Here is a 15,535-nt window from a genome sequence, read left to right as displayed (position 1 = left end):
ATTCTTGTAGTTTCCTGCCATATAAACTGGATGTTGTATTTCAACCACAACGTGGGACACCAGAAGGGGGGGGGAGGGGGAGAATTGTTCTTTCCTCCTTTTTCTTGTCCCTCACACGCTGATTTCTGGTGAAATGTTGAGATTAATTCTATCCATTAATTTACTAATAAAGGTACACATGGATATGTCTGTCTGTCATGACTACAATGTCTATCTATGTTGTGTCTTTAATTGATTAGGTTTCATTCAGTGATTTCAACTGTTTGGTACCTTTTTGCAGCTGAGATAGCTCACATTTAACATATAAGGAAGAATGAAAAAGACTATGCAAATAACTATTATTAATACATCCTATTCTTTATTCATTCATTTTATCATTTATTTTCTGTTTAGTAGTTTAGTTATGTAGTTAGTCAAATAAATATTTAATTTATAAAGAACTTGATAATTTGATTTGTGTGTATATGAAATAATAGGTCCATGTACACCTTGATAAGAACTCTGTAGCAACCCTGAGATTAAGATTTAATTGATTAATATCACATTCTGAAGTTTAAGTCCCTGTATTATATATATGTATATATTAAAACTTCTGAAAATGTAATCGTATGTTAAATTCTGTGAGTCAAACTAATGGTGGCTTATGGCGTAAGCTAAGTACCATCATTCTTTAATACTAATTTATGGGTTTATGAATCATTATTGAATTTCTAATAATAGTTACATAAAGCGATATGAATGAATTACTTATGTATTAAATCTGCTACGAGCAACAACGCTACACAGTGTGTTCCTACAGTAGAGCGATTAAGAAAGTTTGAAAAACACAAGGGGAGAAATACGATATTATGTGGTCATCATGCTCAGTAATAATCTCATAAATTGACTTGAGCACTTTTGGTAAATTAAACTATGATCATCTCATTAAAGGAGGGAGAAGAGTGTACAGGGAGCGTGCTCACAAAGATAAAACGAATCCAGTATTTAATTCTGCTGATAAATAAGTCGGCTACTCCCTTAAACGAATAGAGGAGATAACAAGCTTGGCACATCACCTTATTTTGTGTGAAAACGCATCTCTTATTCTCTGGTAATGTGTTTTCTAACTCCGCCCCCTTCTGGTCAGAAGATGGATGTGCGCTCTCATGTCTGTGGCATTTTTGTACAGAATCATTCAAATCGAGAGTTTTGTGGAAATTAATCATTAAAATTTCTTCACACATACAAACACACACTTAAAAAATCACATTAGGACATTTAGTATGATACTTTTTATTTTAACTTAAAAAGAGAGTGGATCAAAATCAGGATTCAATAAATTAGAAATAAATATAATTGCTGTAATAATTAATACATACATTATAATTACTCGATTGCAAGAGTCTGACAGAAACAGGCCCTCAAAAGGTTTTCTCTAGAAAATTCTAAAATCAAAATATTGCAACCCACTCAAACCCCTTCTCCCAATAAACAAAATAATTGATAAATTAGTAAATAAATAAAAAATAGCTCAAATATTAAAACCTCCCGAATAAAAGTGCAATCCCCCCCACCCCCAAGTTTCACCTAAAATCTAAGTAGAAATTTAAAATAGGTTAGTGATTTCCCATTTTACAATTTGGAATGTAATATCCCTTTATGAGGATGATGATGTTACTAGTGGTAATAATAATGATAATAATAATAATAATAATAATAATAATAATAATAATAATAATGTCGCTGTGTCCTGTTCAGTGTTTATCTAAAGTAGTATTCTTTTTGCATTTTTTTCTTGTTTTTTTAAATGCTGCTCTTTGTAAACTAAATTATTTACAGGTCGTTAGGATTTTCTCCAAAGTCTCTCTCTAACCTACTCATTTAGTCATCTTTTTTGTATTTTCTTTCTTTTTTTTATTATGAAACATCGGCCCCTCTATATTTGTCATGGTATAGACATGTTAAAGTCTATTGAAGTGATATATCAGCATTTTTCATCAGTATCTTCCATACACGCTCGGTCTGAGTTGTCTTAACTGTACTAAACACCCTGTTGTCAAACTTTACACACACCGCGGTCAAACCGAACTTTTGGTTGTATGGGTAAGATTACTGACTGGTGTGAACCGTGTGTATTTTGTGAGTGTCTGCAGGTGTGTGTGTGTGTGTGTGTGTGTGTGTGTGTGTGGTTGTGCACTTTATGTACATTTGTATATCAGCCTTGTACCGTTCGAGGTTCAGCGTTGCGAGTGCATGTGTATTCATGTGAGTGTGTGTCAGTGTGTTTGGCTGCACTCCCCGGACGCTCAAAGGTAGTGGACAGTCTGAAAGCGCTATGAACCCTGGGATTCCACCTCGGCTGGACTCTGAAAGGTCACCTGTGAGGGGATGGAGAGTTTTTGGGGGGTAGAGGGAGCGATACAGAAACAAGGAGGGAGGGACAGAGAAGGAGGAAGAACATGTTAGAAAGCAGAGTTAAAAATAAACTGGAGTTCCATGTTTCTGTCTGATCTTTACATCTTGTCAAACATGCTCCTCCCACCAAACAAAACTCTTGTCGGCACGACTTGAACTGCTTTCATACGTCTGGCAGCAAACTGCACCTAAGGGTGCTCCTATCTCGTCTTTGTTTCAGTTTCATCGCGGTGAGTCAAAACAAGAAGGCATCATTCTCAGTTGTAAAGCTTTGTCTTTCAACAGCAATAAATCATGGTGCTTTAACACATACACACACAGTGTCTGGATCATGCAACTCAATACAGTGAAAAATAAAACGTTATTCGTGTCCTTGTGTGATTTGGAAGTGTGTGTGTCTCCAGTGTGTCTGGAGGTTATGCATGTGTGCGCATGTTTGTAAAGCTCCATATGTGTTTATGTGTGTGTCCTTATGAGCATGTGCTGCACTCATGTGCCTCAAATCATGGCAAGCAAACACTACCACCGTCATGCATCACTCTCTGGCATTTGCAGTATAGAAATTCTGGGTGATAATTTGTATCTGACGGCTGTGGGGACATGGTGGTGGGTATCCACACAGATTTATTATATAAAACTTTGTCTAGAAATAGAAACAGGATCCTTTATTTATAATGTGTGCTGCCGTGTGACGGTGCATCCACACACTGGTCTGACAGCAGCTACACATTTTCTCCTCTTTGGTTAAGGTTGGGGGTTTGTTGAGGATTGAATTTACCTCAAACTAAATATATCTGCTATTCTCTCTTTATTATATTTCTCCCAGAATTCCTATAGTTGAGGGCTGTTCTCCAATAAGCAAGAGGCACTTGTTTTTCCACCATAACAACCACATACCCTTTACCTCAAAACACGAGCTAGAAGGACAGAGAGGGAGGAGGTTGGGAAGAGGAGAAGCGAAGACAGAGTTTGACAGAGAAAAGGGAGGACAAGTAGGAGGAGAAAAGTGGACCAAAAGAGAAGGAGGAGGGGAGCAGTTAAGGGGGGAGGGAGGATAGGAGATTTAAAAGAGACCAAGAAAGAGAAACAAAGGAGCAAAAGACTAAAGTGCCACTTCAAACAGAGTAACAAATCAGAATCCAGAAATATAAAACTCAGCCTATCAGAGTACAGCTCAACAAAATGCATGCTCGCCCAAAAATAGTGTGCTTTTGGCATAAAACTTTCCATTCCATCCTAACCTGTGTGGTCCATTTGTAGCCATATTTAAACGTCTATGTTCAGTACTGCATAATGATTTCAAGGCTTCTTGTCCAACATGGCCTGTCATTGTTGTATGCTGCATAATATCATAATAGCATGTTACATTTTACATTAAAATAATGTCATATTTTGCAGTAAACTGTCATGCTGGTCTACATTTCTCCACCAGTCCACTCTATGGAAACCTCTGGAAAACCTCTGTTTGCAGACACCGGTACAACAAGGATTACGCACTCCTGCATTACACACTAACAGTGTAAAACAGACACATTACCCAAACAAGTTGTTCAAATAATAAAATGACACCAAACAGAACACTACAGAAACTGATCAAAAACAAAGCTGCAAATAAAATAACAAGCGTTGCTGTAGAATTTATCAAATGACTATCAAATGAATATCAAATATCCAATTAAATCAATTGATTCTTAGTACGGTTCTGGCTCTAGACAGTTATTGATCAGTATGTGCACAGGTCAATACAAAATAAAGTCACAATGCACCAAACACAGTCTGTGGTCACTACAGCAACAGGACATGCAGGTCAACGCATGGCTGGTTGCTCGAGGTGACAGAACAAAAAATTTGCCAAAGGCAACCAACACAGGCAATCAATCGCCACAGCAACCCAAACACAGGCCAACCAATCAACTTACAACAATGCGAGAGGAAGGGGGGGTCAGGGCTTTATCGGTCACTAGGCAACCTTTGCCATAGCGATGGGGTCCTGGTGAATTATGATTGGACGGAAGGATCTTGGGTGAGGTAAGTTGCCGTTTCAGGAAAAAGATCAAAACAGCAGGAAAGAAAATAAATAAGGAAAACAATATTTTAGTATTTTAGTTGTTTTCATATGAGTAACCCAACGTAGTATATTCACTGTTATGTCATGTTAAGCTCTTTCTTTTTTAACTACCATCTACCATCAATTAGCATTGCAGTGTCAAAGCTAACGCTAACTTCTCCAGGTTGTTTTTTTTCTTCTCTCTGGCTCCCCCAACATACAACACCTCCTCACTCACCACCTCACCTCTCTTTATGTCTTCCTCCTCCTCTCAGTTGTCACTCAGTATGGGCGGTTGGCATCTTTGGGCCTTTTCAGCTGCACTTTCAGTCTTTTCATGCCGATCTGGAAGCCATTCATGGCCTGAATGGCGGCCTGAGCGCTGGCTGGATTGTCAAAACTCACAAATCCTGGAAAAAGAGAGAGAAAATGAAAAGTTGTTGATCGTGCCTTTGTCTCAACTTAACCAAGATGTCAAATTTAAACAGACACGATATCTTATGCTCCACAAAGTCACCCAGTCTTTGTCACTCGTCCTTTCCTTTCTCTGCTCTCCCCTTTCCCTCCCTCTTTCTCCCCGTCTGTGTGTCTCACCGAAGCACTTGCTCTGGTTGGTGGCCCGGTCAACAAACACCTTCGCCGAGATGACATTGCCAAAGGGCAGGAACATCTGCAGCATCTCAGAGTCGCTGAACTCCTGAGGCAGGTGGTAGATGAAGATGTTACAGCCCTCTGGACCTGAAACACACATTAGAGTGTGATAAATTATCTCAGGCAGTGAAAACCTTGTGATAAACAACTTTAAATAAGATCATTGTGGGTGTGGCCCCAGACAGTAAAGGAAGTCACATCACCTTCTCTCTGCTGCTGTTGCTGGGGCTGCTGGTGTTGCTGGGCAACCAGTGTTGGCTGCTGGGGGAACGGCTGGCCGACCAATCCGTAGGCAGCAGGATACGCCGCTATTGGGAGAGATGGTAACAAAATTCTGATTGGGTAAAAACAACAGGTGGCAACATGGCAGTGTCCAATAGAATCATTCGGTTTGAAACTGAAACGTCTGCTGCTGAAGGTGAAAACTATTAAATGTAACACTTGAACGGAGCAAGACACAACAACAATGACATTGTTGGTCTGAGTCTGGTGCGCCGCCCCCCCCCCCATTTACTCCATAAGTGTGAATCATGTATTCGGATGGTGTAAAGGTGTCATTAGCTGTATTACATTTACCGGCCATTAATCTGTGTCACTGAAATCGGATGAATCATAACAAAATAAATTGCCCTTGAAAGTCTTCCACCCTTGAGACGAAGGTCTGAAAGCAGACACCTGACCTTCCTTGTTCCCTATTTACATGTATTCTGATTCAACCTACTGCATGAGCTGCCTTACTGAACCGGAAGGGATTTCTTTAAAAAGCAATATACAAGTATTTACATTGGGGATCCATATACCATCCCAACCCACAGTGGGACATTCATCAAGCTTTTTGGTCACCTGGCTGTACACTTACACCAACCTGTGTAGTGTTGCATGCCTGCATACGCCTGCTGTAGGGGGTCCAGGACCGGACTCTGAGCTGTAGAGTTATACGAAATAGAAAAGCAGTGAGAATGAAAACAAGACAAACAATGGGATCATAAATCTCAGATTTCCCTTCGTTTAAGTCTCAATTGCAATAGTCTTTAAGTGCTTCTTAGATTTTATTTAAATACCTTAATATTTAGTCAGGCCCTCAATATGTCTATTGACCCTCTGACAGCCCTGTTTGGTCTCCCACCGAATATGCCCTCCACAACAAAGCATTTACTATTCTGTCGGGCGCTCTTCTTAAATGGAAAACTCCCATTCTACACACAACAGATTCATACAGGAAATCTTGGAATGCATAAAGCTAGAAAGATGAAGATTTTCAGTAAAAGACTAATGCAATTTATTCTCTCTCGATTTTTTCCTTCTTTCTTTCTTTATTAATCAATTTATTTTTGTGATAGTATTTATTTATTTATGCGTTATGTACTTTTTTCTTTGAGTAACCATAACCAATTTTAAAAAAGACAAACAAAAAACCTTGATATGCGTGAATGCCATTGGTGTATAGTGCTTCTGTTGCTTGTTGTCCATTGGTGGTTGGCAGACTGCTGTAACCGTTCACTCCTAATGGCGGGGGGAGAGATGGCACAGGCGTTGCAGCCATAGTTGGTGGAGTGTTTGTACCTACAGATGGAGATCACATTCCAGAAAATGAGCCCGTCGTTGCCGCTCTTCAACTATACCTATTTAACTACACCTGTTAGTCTACATCTTAAAAATCCATAAAACACATGAATAACTAAGTGCTGCAAACTTTAATTGTTATTTTGATGACGCAAAGCATCCAAGGGAAAATACTGCGGATCATAATAAAAACCCTTTCAAATGTTGTGCTATAATAAACAGCTGATAACTACATCTACAGACCACTATATTCTACACAATACAGCTCCTGTGCATGTGTCTGAGCATAAACAAGTTCAGTATGCATGGCATGTGAGTGTGTGTGTGTGTGTGTGTGTGTGAGAGCCTACCCGAGGACGGCGTGAGGGGTGTGATGGGTGTGGCAATGATTCCGTTGGCATTGAGCGCCGCCATCTGCTGCATCTGTACGGCGGCAACTGTTGCAACAGGAGACAAGTACGCTGACTGGGCAACCAGGGCCTGCTGTTGGACAAGCTGTAGACAGGAAATGGAAAGAGAGAGAGGAAGGGGATGGAGAAAAAGAGGGGGAGGGAGGGAGAAAGAGGGGAAAAAGTGAAAGAGAAAGAAGACAAAGAGACAGTAAAGAGGATATGGGGAAAAGAGAGAGGGAGAAACAAAGAGAAGAGGAAAGGGCAGGGAGAGGGAGTGATGGAGGAACAGATGAATAGAGATCTAATTACAAGGCCATTATGTCCCGAGTCAGTGGGTTAATGGTTGTGTGTTGCGGGAAAGCTAATGCCAGATGACGTATGTTCTGTTGTCTGGGTAATGACATTAGCCCCAATTAGACCACTGATAGCCTCTTCAAACTTATTACATCCTTTCATAAGCACAGCACTCGTCTTACAAACTTAGTGTGCGTATATGTGCGTGGGATGCTTTGTGCATCCGTGCACTGCTTGCCTGTGCATTGACCGCCTGTGTGTAGGCATTGTAGGCGGGGAAGTTGAGGGTCATGGGGCTGAAGATGCCGAGCTGGGAGGCCACCTGCTGCATCCTCCTCAGCCCCCGCTCCTTCTCTGTGTCGGCAAACTTCACCACCAGACTGGACGACGCTCCCTGTGAAGCGAAAGATGAACATTGAGTACGTTTTCAACTGTAATGTTACATGTTATCCACTTTATGTGTTAATGGGACTGGGCTCCATGTTTATTAATTCATTCATTTTCTCTATCCACTTAATCCTTTTTATGATTCATATGGGGCTTGGGCCTATCCCAGCATCTTGATGACACCCAGGACAGCAGCAAAGAAGACAGATGATTACATTGCTTACATTATTACCTACAGAAAATTCAAACTGTCCCATGTGACTCGTGCAGATGTCTTTGGAAGACCATGTGTGTGTTTGCCTTGTGTGTGTGTGTGTGTGTGTGTGTGTGTGTGTGTGTGTGTGTGTGTATGTTTTTAATCATTTGTAATATGAAGCATGCAACTTACGGGCATCGTGCGGCTTCCATGCAAGCTGTTGATGGCAGCCTGGGCTTCAGAGTGTCCTTGGAATTTTACAAAAGCGCATCCTGTAACAAAACAGAGTTAGTTACAGCATTTAGTAAATGGCATTATATAAGCGTATGTACTGTATGTGTTTACCTTTGCTGGTGCCGTCAGGTCCTCTCAACACAGTACACTCGTCTATGCTGCCAAAGGGCTCAAACAGTCTTCTGACATCCTCATCGCTCTGTTGCTTTCCCAGCATGCCCACAAACAACTTCCTGTCCTCTGAGAGACCAATAATGTGGAAGAACAGAGAGGAAATGATAAGAATCAACTTAATTTACCTTTAACTGGTCACACCTATGTTGATCAAACAATAGAAGTTGTTATTAGAAATGGAGGCTACCGTGTTTGTCCACCAGGGAGCAGTATTGACTACATAAATGGCGAATGAGATAGGGTGGTGAAAAGAATGTGATTTGAATGTGCCTCTGTGTGTAATTCATCTCTATCTGATCCAGCTGGACACCTACCCTTCTGTATGTCACACTGAAACCTTGTGTGTGTGTGTGTGTGTGTGTGTGTGTGTGTGTGTGTGTGTGTGTGTGTGTGTGTGTGTGTGTGTGTGTGTGTGTGTGTGTCTGTGTTTGTGTAACTACGTTTAAGGTACTTGTCTCACCTCCTCTGCCCTCGCTGTCAGCTGGTTTCACCTGGATTGGCCGATTCATCTGCGGAACAAACAAGAAGGAACATCAACACAGATGGTCAACATAAACAAGCCTCTCTCCATTTGTCTTATCCCAGGACATGTCTTTAGGATGGACTCCACTTCACAGTTCTGAAACAATAACATAGCGATATCTAGCATAGTTATGTTGACAAATTATTTTGTTACAGAGGCTTTTGAGCAAAAAGGTTAAACTTTAATTACAGTACTGACAGTGTGTGTGTGTGTGTGTGTGTGTGTGTGTGTGTGTGTGTGTGTGTTTTAGTCACTGATAAATCAAGTTTAGCAGGTGGCAGGTGTGTCTGAACTCCCAGGCTGCTGGGACAACCTTAAAATCTCTGATTTCTCTCTCTCTCTCTCTCTCTCTCTCTCTCTCTCTCTCTCTCTCTCTCTCTCTCTCTCTCTCTCACACACACACACACACACACAGAGACACAGAATGGAGGGGGGATTGAGAAGTGACGAGATTAAGAATGCAGGCCAGTTGATCTGGATTACAGAAGAACTACGGATTAGATGAGAGACAAGAGTAGATTGAGAAAGAGAGAAGAGGAGGAGGAGGAGGAGGCGGGGGGGGGGGGGGGGGGGGGGGGTGAGATGAGATGACAAGTGTGTGAAGCTAACAGGCGCAGTCAGCTAAAAATAAAAGGATGGAGATCGAGAGTCAGGCCTGGGGGACCCCGACAGACTTTGACCGACTGAAAGGGCAGGTGGAGGCCAAAAGGAACCCATGATGTGAATGGAAATGCTGGAAAAAAAGAAGCATTACATGAGGAGTGACACACAGAGAGATGGAGAGTAGGAGGATGAAAGCAAAGCTTCCTCAGAGGATGATTCAAAAAGAATAGAAAGAGAAAGAGGGGGAGGAGGGAGGAGCGGGGCGTGATTCAGTCGTGACTTCCTCAGTCTAAAAATTGTCATGACTACAGAGATCCATCGCCGTGACTGCTAATGCATGCATGCAAGCATACACATGTTCTGAATGGCCCTACCATGCATACACTATCGACAGATACACAGGTTGATCACACACAGACATGCACACATACACATACACACACACACACACACACACACACACACACACACACACCCACCCACACACACACACACAGTGCTTAGTCATAGCACTGAGGCAATGAGACAGAGTGTTAATGCCAGAGGGATGCGGTGGGGGAGGAGAAGGGCTGCAGAATGATGGGGATGAAAAGAAAGAAGAAGCACAAGGAATGGAGAAAGGAAGAAAAATCCAGACGAGGAGTGGTTTGAAGGAGGGAGTGACATCAATACAGAAAGCAAAAGCCAAAAAGAGAAGAGGAAAAAAACACGCTTGTGGGGTAGACACACCTATTTTCTGATCCAAGCTGTGAAATGTTGCGAAACCAAATAAAAGCAAACCATCGCACATTTTTTGAATAAACATCCTTATCAGACAAGCTCAGATTTAAAGTTCCTCACTCAGTGTACAATGTACTATAATCATTGCTTTGCCTCACTGCCACTCAAAAAGTGATTTGTGGCAATTGTATTTTGCATGTATGACAGGGAGGAGAAAAACTCAGAGGGACGAACAGAGGATGAGAAAAAGAGGATGGATGGGGACAGAGAGGAGGAGGAGGAGGAGGGGAAAGGGAGGGGATGAGGAGGAAGAATGGAGAGAGGTCCCAGTGGAGTGTTAAGGCAATGTAATGAAGCTGGTAATTGAGGAGAGGGCAGAGCAGAGAGAGAGAGACTGATCCATACATTTGATTAATCAGCTCTTAGCTGTCACCACAAAGCTATTGATTAAGGCAAGGCCATCACACACAATCAGAGGCACAAACCCACACAGATGCAAACACATCTGTACGCACACACATATACACACAGTGGTCTGCAGAGGAAGGAATAATGTAGATTTGTAACCCGCACCTTTATTGACTCGAACTGTCGACATAAACATAAAGTTACAGATTCCAGTGACCTTGGATTCAAACTGTCAATCCACCCCTCCATCCCTTCACCCCTCCATTTATCCATCCATCCCTCCACCCCTCCATCCATCCATCCATCCATCCATCATATTCCAGTCCCGGTGCTATCGCTATCCATCCACGCTGCCATCCATCTCGCGCTATCAACTCATCGATCAGTCCCATCTTGTTCATTGATTTCGGGTCTGTGTTGTAGAGCAGGCTTGATTGTAGCAAGATTTGTGTACACTAACCCTTCCTTTATCATTTTTATCCATCCATCACCTCCTCCACTGCTTCCTTCATTAGCCCCATTCAAGCTCATCCTTGTGACTGTAAAACCGACTGAACAGAAGAACCTAATGATTCCCGACTACAGCTTATCAATCAAGGCTTATCAATCGGTTCCTGAGGAAGTGTATGTGTTCACTTGAACTGACCTTTTGGTGATTTAAAGTAACTACGTAATATTAAGTCCATATGACGCGTTGGAAAAAGACGGATGGAGATGGAGGAAAAAGCCAGAGAAACAGCAGATGAGAGGTGCACACCGCCACCACAAAGACAACACAATGGCATCGGAATATTGGCACGGCAATCGGCTCGTTGTCATGGCAATGGTATGACGGCACACTGGGTAGGTAAACAAGGATGCTGGTTGCCAAGGGTGACTGCTGTGCTCTTGGGGTAAACAAAGAATGTGTGCCGGAGAGAGTGCTTCTGCTGCAGCTTCTCACTATCCTCCTCGACATCTTCCCTCTTTGAGCCAATGAAACAAGGGAGGAGTGAGCAGCGAGTAAAAAACGTATGAGAACAAGGAAATGAAGAGGACAGAAGATTTATGAGAGTGATGTAGAGATGTGGGCAGTATCCAGAGGGAGGTAGTAAGTGTGATTTGGCTCTGAGGGAAAAGGTTGAAGGAACTAAATCTATATTGTGGTAAGAGTAATTAAAATCCCCTCGAGCCTGAGAGAAAAATGCAAATAAAGTACAGTCCCTGCTCGTCAGTCACACTGTACTCCACTCATTCCTCTTCCTTCACTCCAACACACGTGAACAGCCACGCGCTCCTTTTCAAGTAAAATCATCCTCTAATTACTCACGTTCCAATTAAGACTTAATTAACAGTAACCATCTGCAAGCGTGCGCACGTGTACGAGGAGCCGGCTTCCTCCTGTAGCGAGGTTTGATCCGTCCTGCTGAATACTAAGAACCTGTCTCTATCTGTGAGGGAAGGAAAACTCGTATGTGAGCGACAGTGCGGCGATGCATGAGGGCGAGATATGTGATGTATGATTGTGTGTGAGCTCACATGACCACTCGCACTCAGTGGAGGCTCGTCCACCGCCATGCATGAACAAACCCTGCATGCAAATACAGCTCCATTTGCATGTTGTGGTGCCAAAACAAATACACACACACACAGTGTATACTCACATATGCGCAGACACACACACACACACACACAGTATACAATACACTTTTCCCCACACCCAGAGCACCCGCCCTTTTGCACACGCAGAAACAAACATCCTACAAACATACAGTTAATCTTGCTCCCTGCAGTAACGCAGAGAGGATTATGCTAGGATTAGGGGATATTAAATCCTTGGATTATCCAATCAAATCGTATTCCACCCCCTCCCCCACACACGCAAAATCAGTAGAACAAACCATTGCGCCACATCATGAGGGTAGGAGGTAGCGTGCATATCTAAATGTGTGTGTGTGTGTGTGTGTGTGTGTGTGTGTGTGTGTGTGTGTGTGTGTGTGCGTATGTGTGCACAGACACACTAACACTCGTCATATCTATCTTCCTCACACACACCCGTCCCCCCTTCAATCTCCCTCTGGAACACTCCATCCACACAATTTAAGATGTCCATTTTCCAGAGTGCACAAGAAAAGAAAACTATTTTTATCCCTTCTCCACGATCTAGCATTATTTCTCCCTCTTAACTCTTCCCCCCCATCCTCGATTCCCCTCTTTCCACTCTCAACTCCGTAATCCGTCTATATACCCTTCCTGATGACACGGGCACATCACTGCTTTTCTTTTTATCTTTTTCCACCCGTTCCCTCCTTTTTTTTCTCTTGCCTACTCTATTTCATTCACTTCCTCCTCTCGTGTTGCTCCTACTCTCTCTCAATTTTCTCTCCATCATTGCTGTAACTGCAAACTCTTTATCATCAGTATCGTGAACCCTTATGTCGATTGGGCAAAAAACTAAATTGAGCCAAATAGCAGGACTCTTCACCCCATATGTGTCTCTCTTAAAATAGATTGTTTAACATACAACTACATGGCTGTTTAATATAATTCTGCTTTGATTTTGAGCTACACGGCTGCAAGTAATCCAGTAAAAGACATATCGTGATCACCAAATACCAAAGTAACCAGTAATTATCAGTGATTCATCTATCAGCTCCCTCGCATGCCTCATCTGTGTGTTTCAGGGTGTTTGTATAGATATATTCTGTCTTTATATCTATATTCAGTGTGTTTATATAGTCTGACTTATACAGTCTGACTCCCCGATGACACTCTCTCGTTCACCGCTGGGTGAAAAACACTGAGGTGTGAGAAACAAGAGCGATTGAGCGGGAAGGTGGAGCAGCTCCTCCCCACCTCCGTCTCCTCTCTCTCTCTCTCTATCGCACCACGTTAGGCTTTGCATCCCCCAGGTTACCTAGCAACCTGGCATCTCTGCTCAGCACTGTTGCCTGGCAACGAGGGCCTGCAACCATAATAATACCAGCTCCTGAGCGGTCCCATCCCCCCCCCCCCCCTCCCGACTCTCATCCCTCTCTCCTCTGTCTATCTCATTCCATTCTTCACACCTGAGAAGTCTGCCCTCCTTCTCTTCCACTCAATACGTTATCTGGCTGTTAACCCTTCATCACCCTCTCTACTGGAGCACGGATTACCAACATATTCGCCTCCGTCTCTCTCCCTTGCTTTTCTGCCTTCATCACTCTCCACAGTAATGGTACCAAACCGTGCATAAAGCAGAACTAACTACCCTGTTGATCCCTATAATATTATGCTGTTTTTTGTCAAATATTTCTGCATGCAGCAGTGGAGCACTCACTGAAATTTGATCCTTTGGATTTAGTCCAACATAATCCACACGGCACTATAGCGGATAACTGTTAGACCTATGCACTTGGACCCTCTTTTTATTTTAGGGAGTGTAAGTCCTTTGGGAAATGAGCTGGTAAATTAAAAAGGCGGCTCAAAGCCATACAAATTTATGATTGCAAAAAAATCTCATATTCAGCGAGATTACATTCAATACAGCGCCAGCGACACATTTCTGGATGCTCAGATAGTTACAGCGTAACGTAGGATCCCCGTAAAAAGACAAATATGTAAATAACCTGTTTGTTCTTAAGAAGCTTAATCAAAGCGGAAAATAGCCTAATACTGAACATCTATTTTTGTGCACACCATGAGCAAAATCAATTTATGGTGGTGTGTTTTTTTTATTTGATTTTAAACTACTTGCTTCTGTCATTGGGGAACAACTCATAAGGCATACTTACAATTTCTAAAACTCGCTTTACTTACAGATAATTGGCCGATCAGTCTTAAGATCACTCTAACGCCTGAATCTAGTAATGTTTAGCTTGCCTCCCCTGTTGCTGTTTTCTACTGACTCTATGATTTGACATATATTCCTCATGATATTTTCTATTAAGGTCAAAGAAAGTGGCATACAATGGAGAAAATACTTTTTTTGTGTATTTATATTGAAGTCATGCATTAAATACACAGGCCAATAGGTGTATATATACTTAAAATTAAATGTCTATAGCTCATCAATTGGAAGTTATACTCAAATTTTGCTTATTTTATAACAACCTCACCTATACACCTTATAATGTAATAAACCATAAAGAAGTATCCACAATCTTACATTCAATAACTAAAAATGTGCTTCAACATACAAATTAAATCAGCAGAACAAAACCTTAGGTTGTTTATCCGAAAACCTCATTTGTGTGCATCATTAAAACAAGGCTCAACTCACTCATGTACAAACCATCACACACACACACACACACACGCCCAGTGGTCTTCTGTAGACAGAGCACTGTGGAGTGTGGAGGTCTACAATAGTGCAATTTGGTCTACAAAGCTCCAGCTCTGGCCTGTGGTCAGTGTGAAAAGAACATTATTGAGACAGCAGGTTGGAATGTGGTTAGAGAGGAGACCTCAGAGCCGAGGACACACCCCAGGTGCAACTTAAGTCCCGTCATCCCTCTTTCTTGCCTAATCACATACACACGCATATATAAACGCACACACACACACACACACACACACACATTTGCAGACACACACACACAGCAGTGGCCCCTTGTGACAGATGTCTCTGTTTAAACTGACAGAAGTGCGCCCTGACTCCCTCCCACTCCTCCACCACACAGAAAACCCCTTCTCTTCCAAACACCACCCGCCTGCCCCTTCCTCCACGCTCATTATGGCAAACTTTTGTCTTGTTTCCGCCTTCTCTCCGACCCGACGTCCTCTGCTCCTCCCCTGTCTCACCCTACCCCCTCCCTGTCTATACGACCCTATTCATGCCAAACCTCTTCATGGCCCTCCTCAACCCCCCCCCCCCCCCCCCCCCCCCCCTTTTCATTCAGACAAATTCACACACACACTCATTCACCCCCATTGTGGTGGCCCTGCTCCAATACATCCAGCTTAGTGCAGACATAAATATTGCATGTGGA

At 42.6% G+C, this 15,535-nt stretch overlaps 1 protein-coding gene across 27 annotated transcripts in view; it reads right to left on the bottom strand.

Annotated features, from left to right (window-relative positions):
* Positions 1–4,723: 4,723 nt before the first annotated feature.
* The window catches only part of LOC142969222 (CUGBP Elav-like family member 3), a 20,129-nt gene continuing 9,317 nt past the window's right edge, over positions 4,724–15,535 (bottom strand). The window contains exons 3-12 of one of the 27 annotated variants that reach the window (XM_076108966.1): positions 8,793–8,841; positions 8,270–8,398; positions 8,117–8,196; positions 7,592–7,735; positions 7,006–7,150; positions 6,509–6,655; positions 5,958–6,017; positions 5,296–5,400; positions 5,036–5,179; positions 4,724–4,851 (exon numbers count right to left, since the gene is read on the bottom strand). In XM_076108966.1, the coding sequence (XP_075965081.1) occupies positions 4,724–4,851; positions 5,036–5,179; positions 5,296–5,400; positions 5,958–6,017; positions 6,509–6,655; positions 7,006–7,150; positions 7,592–7,735; positions 8,117–8,196; positions 8,270–8,398; positions 8,793–8,841 (1,131 nt within the window). Of the gene's footprint in view, positions 4,852–5,035; positions 5,180–5,295; positions 5,401–5,951; positions 6,018–6,508; positions 6,656–7,005; positions 7,151–7,570; positions 7,736–8,116; positions 8,197–8,269; positions 8,399–8,772; positions 8,842–15,535 lie in introns of all 27 variants that reach the window. The other 26 variants (XM_076108971.1, XM_076108972.1, XM_076108968.1 and 23 more) reach the window with 26 other exon arrangements.

The sequence above is a fragment of the Anarhichas minor genome, unplaced genomic scaffold (assembly GCF_050575085.1).
Source record: "Anarhichas minor isolate MPS153535 unplaced genomic scaffold, ASM5057508v1 ptg000041l, whole genome shotgun sequence".
Lineage (NCBI taxonomy): Eukaryota > Metazoa > Chordata > Actinopteri > Perciformes > Anarhichadidae > Anarhichas > Anarhichas minor.
Note: the sequence above shows the minus strand (reverse complement) of the source record. Positions and strands in the feature narration are given on the sequence as shown.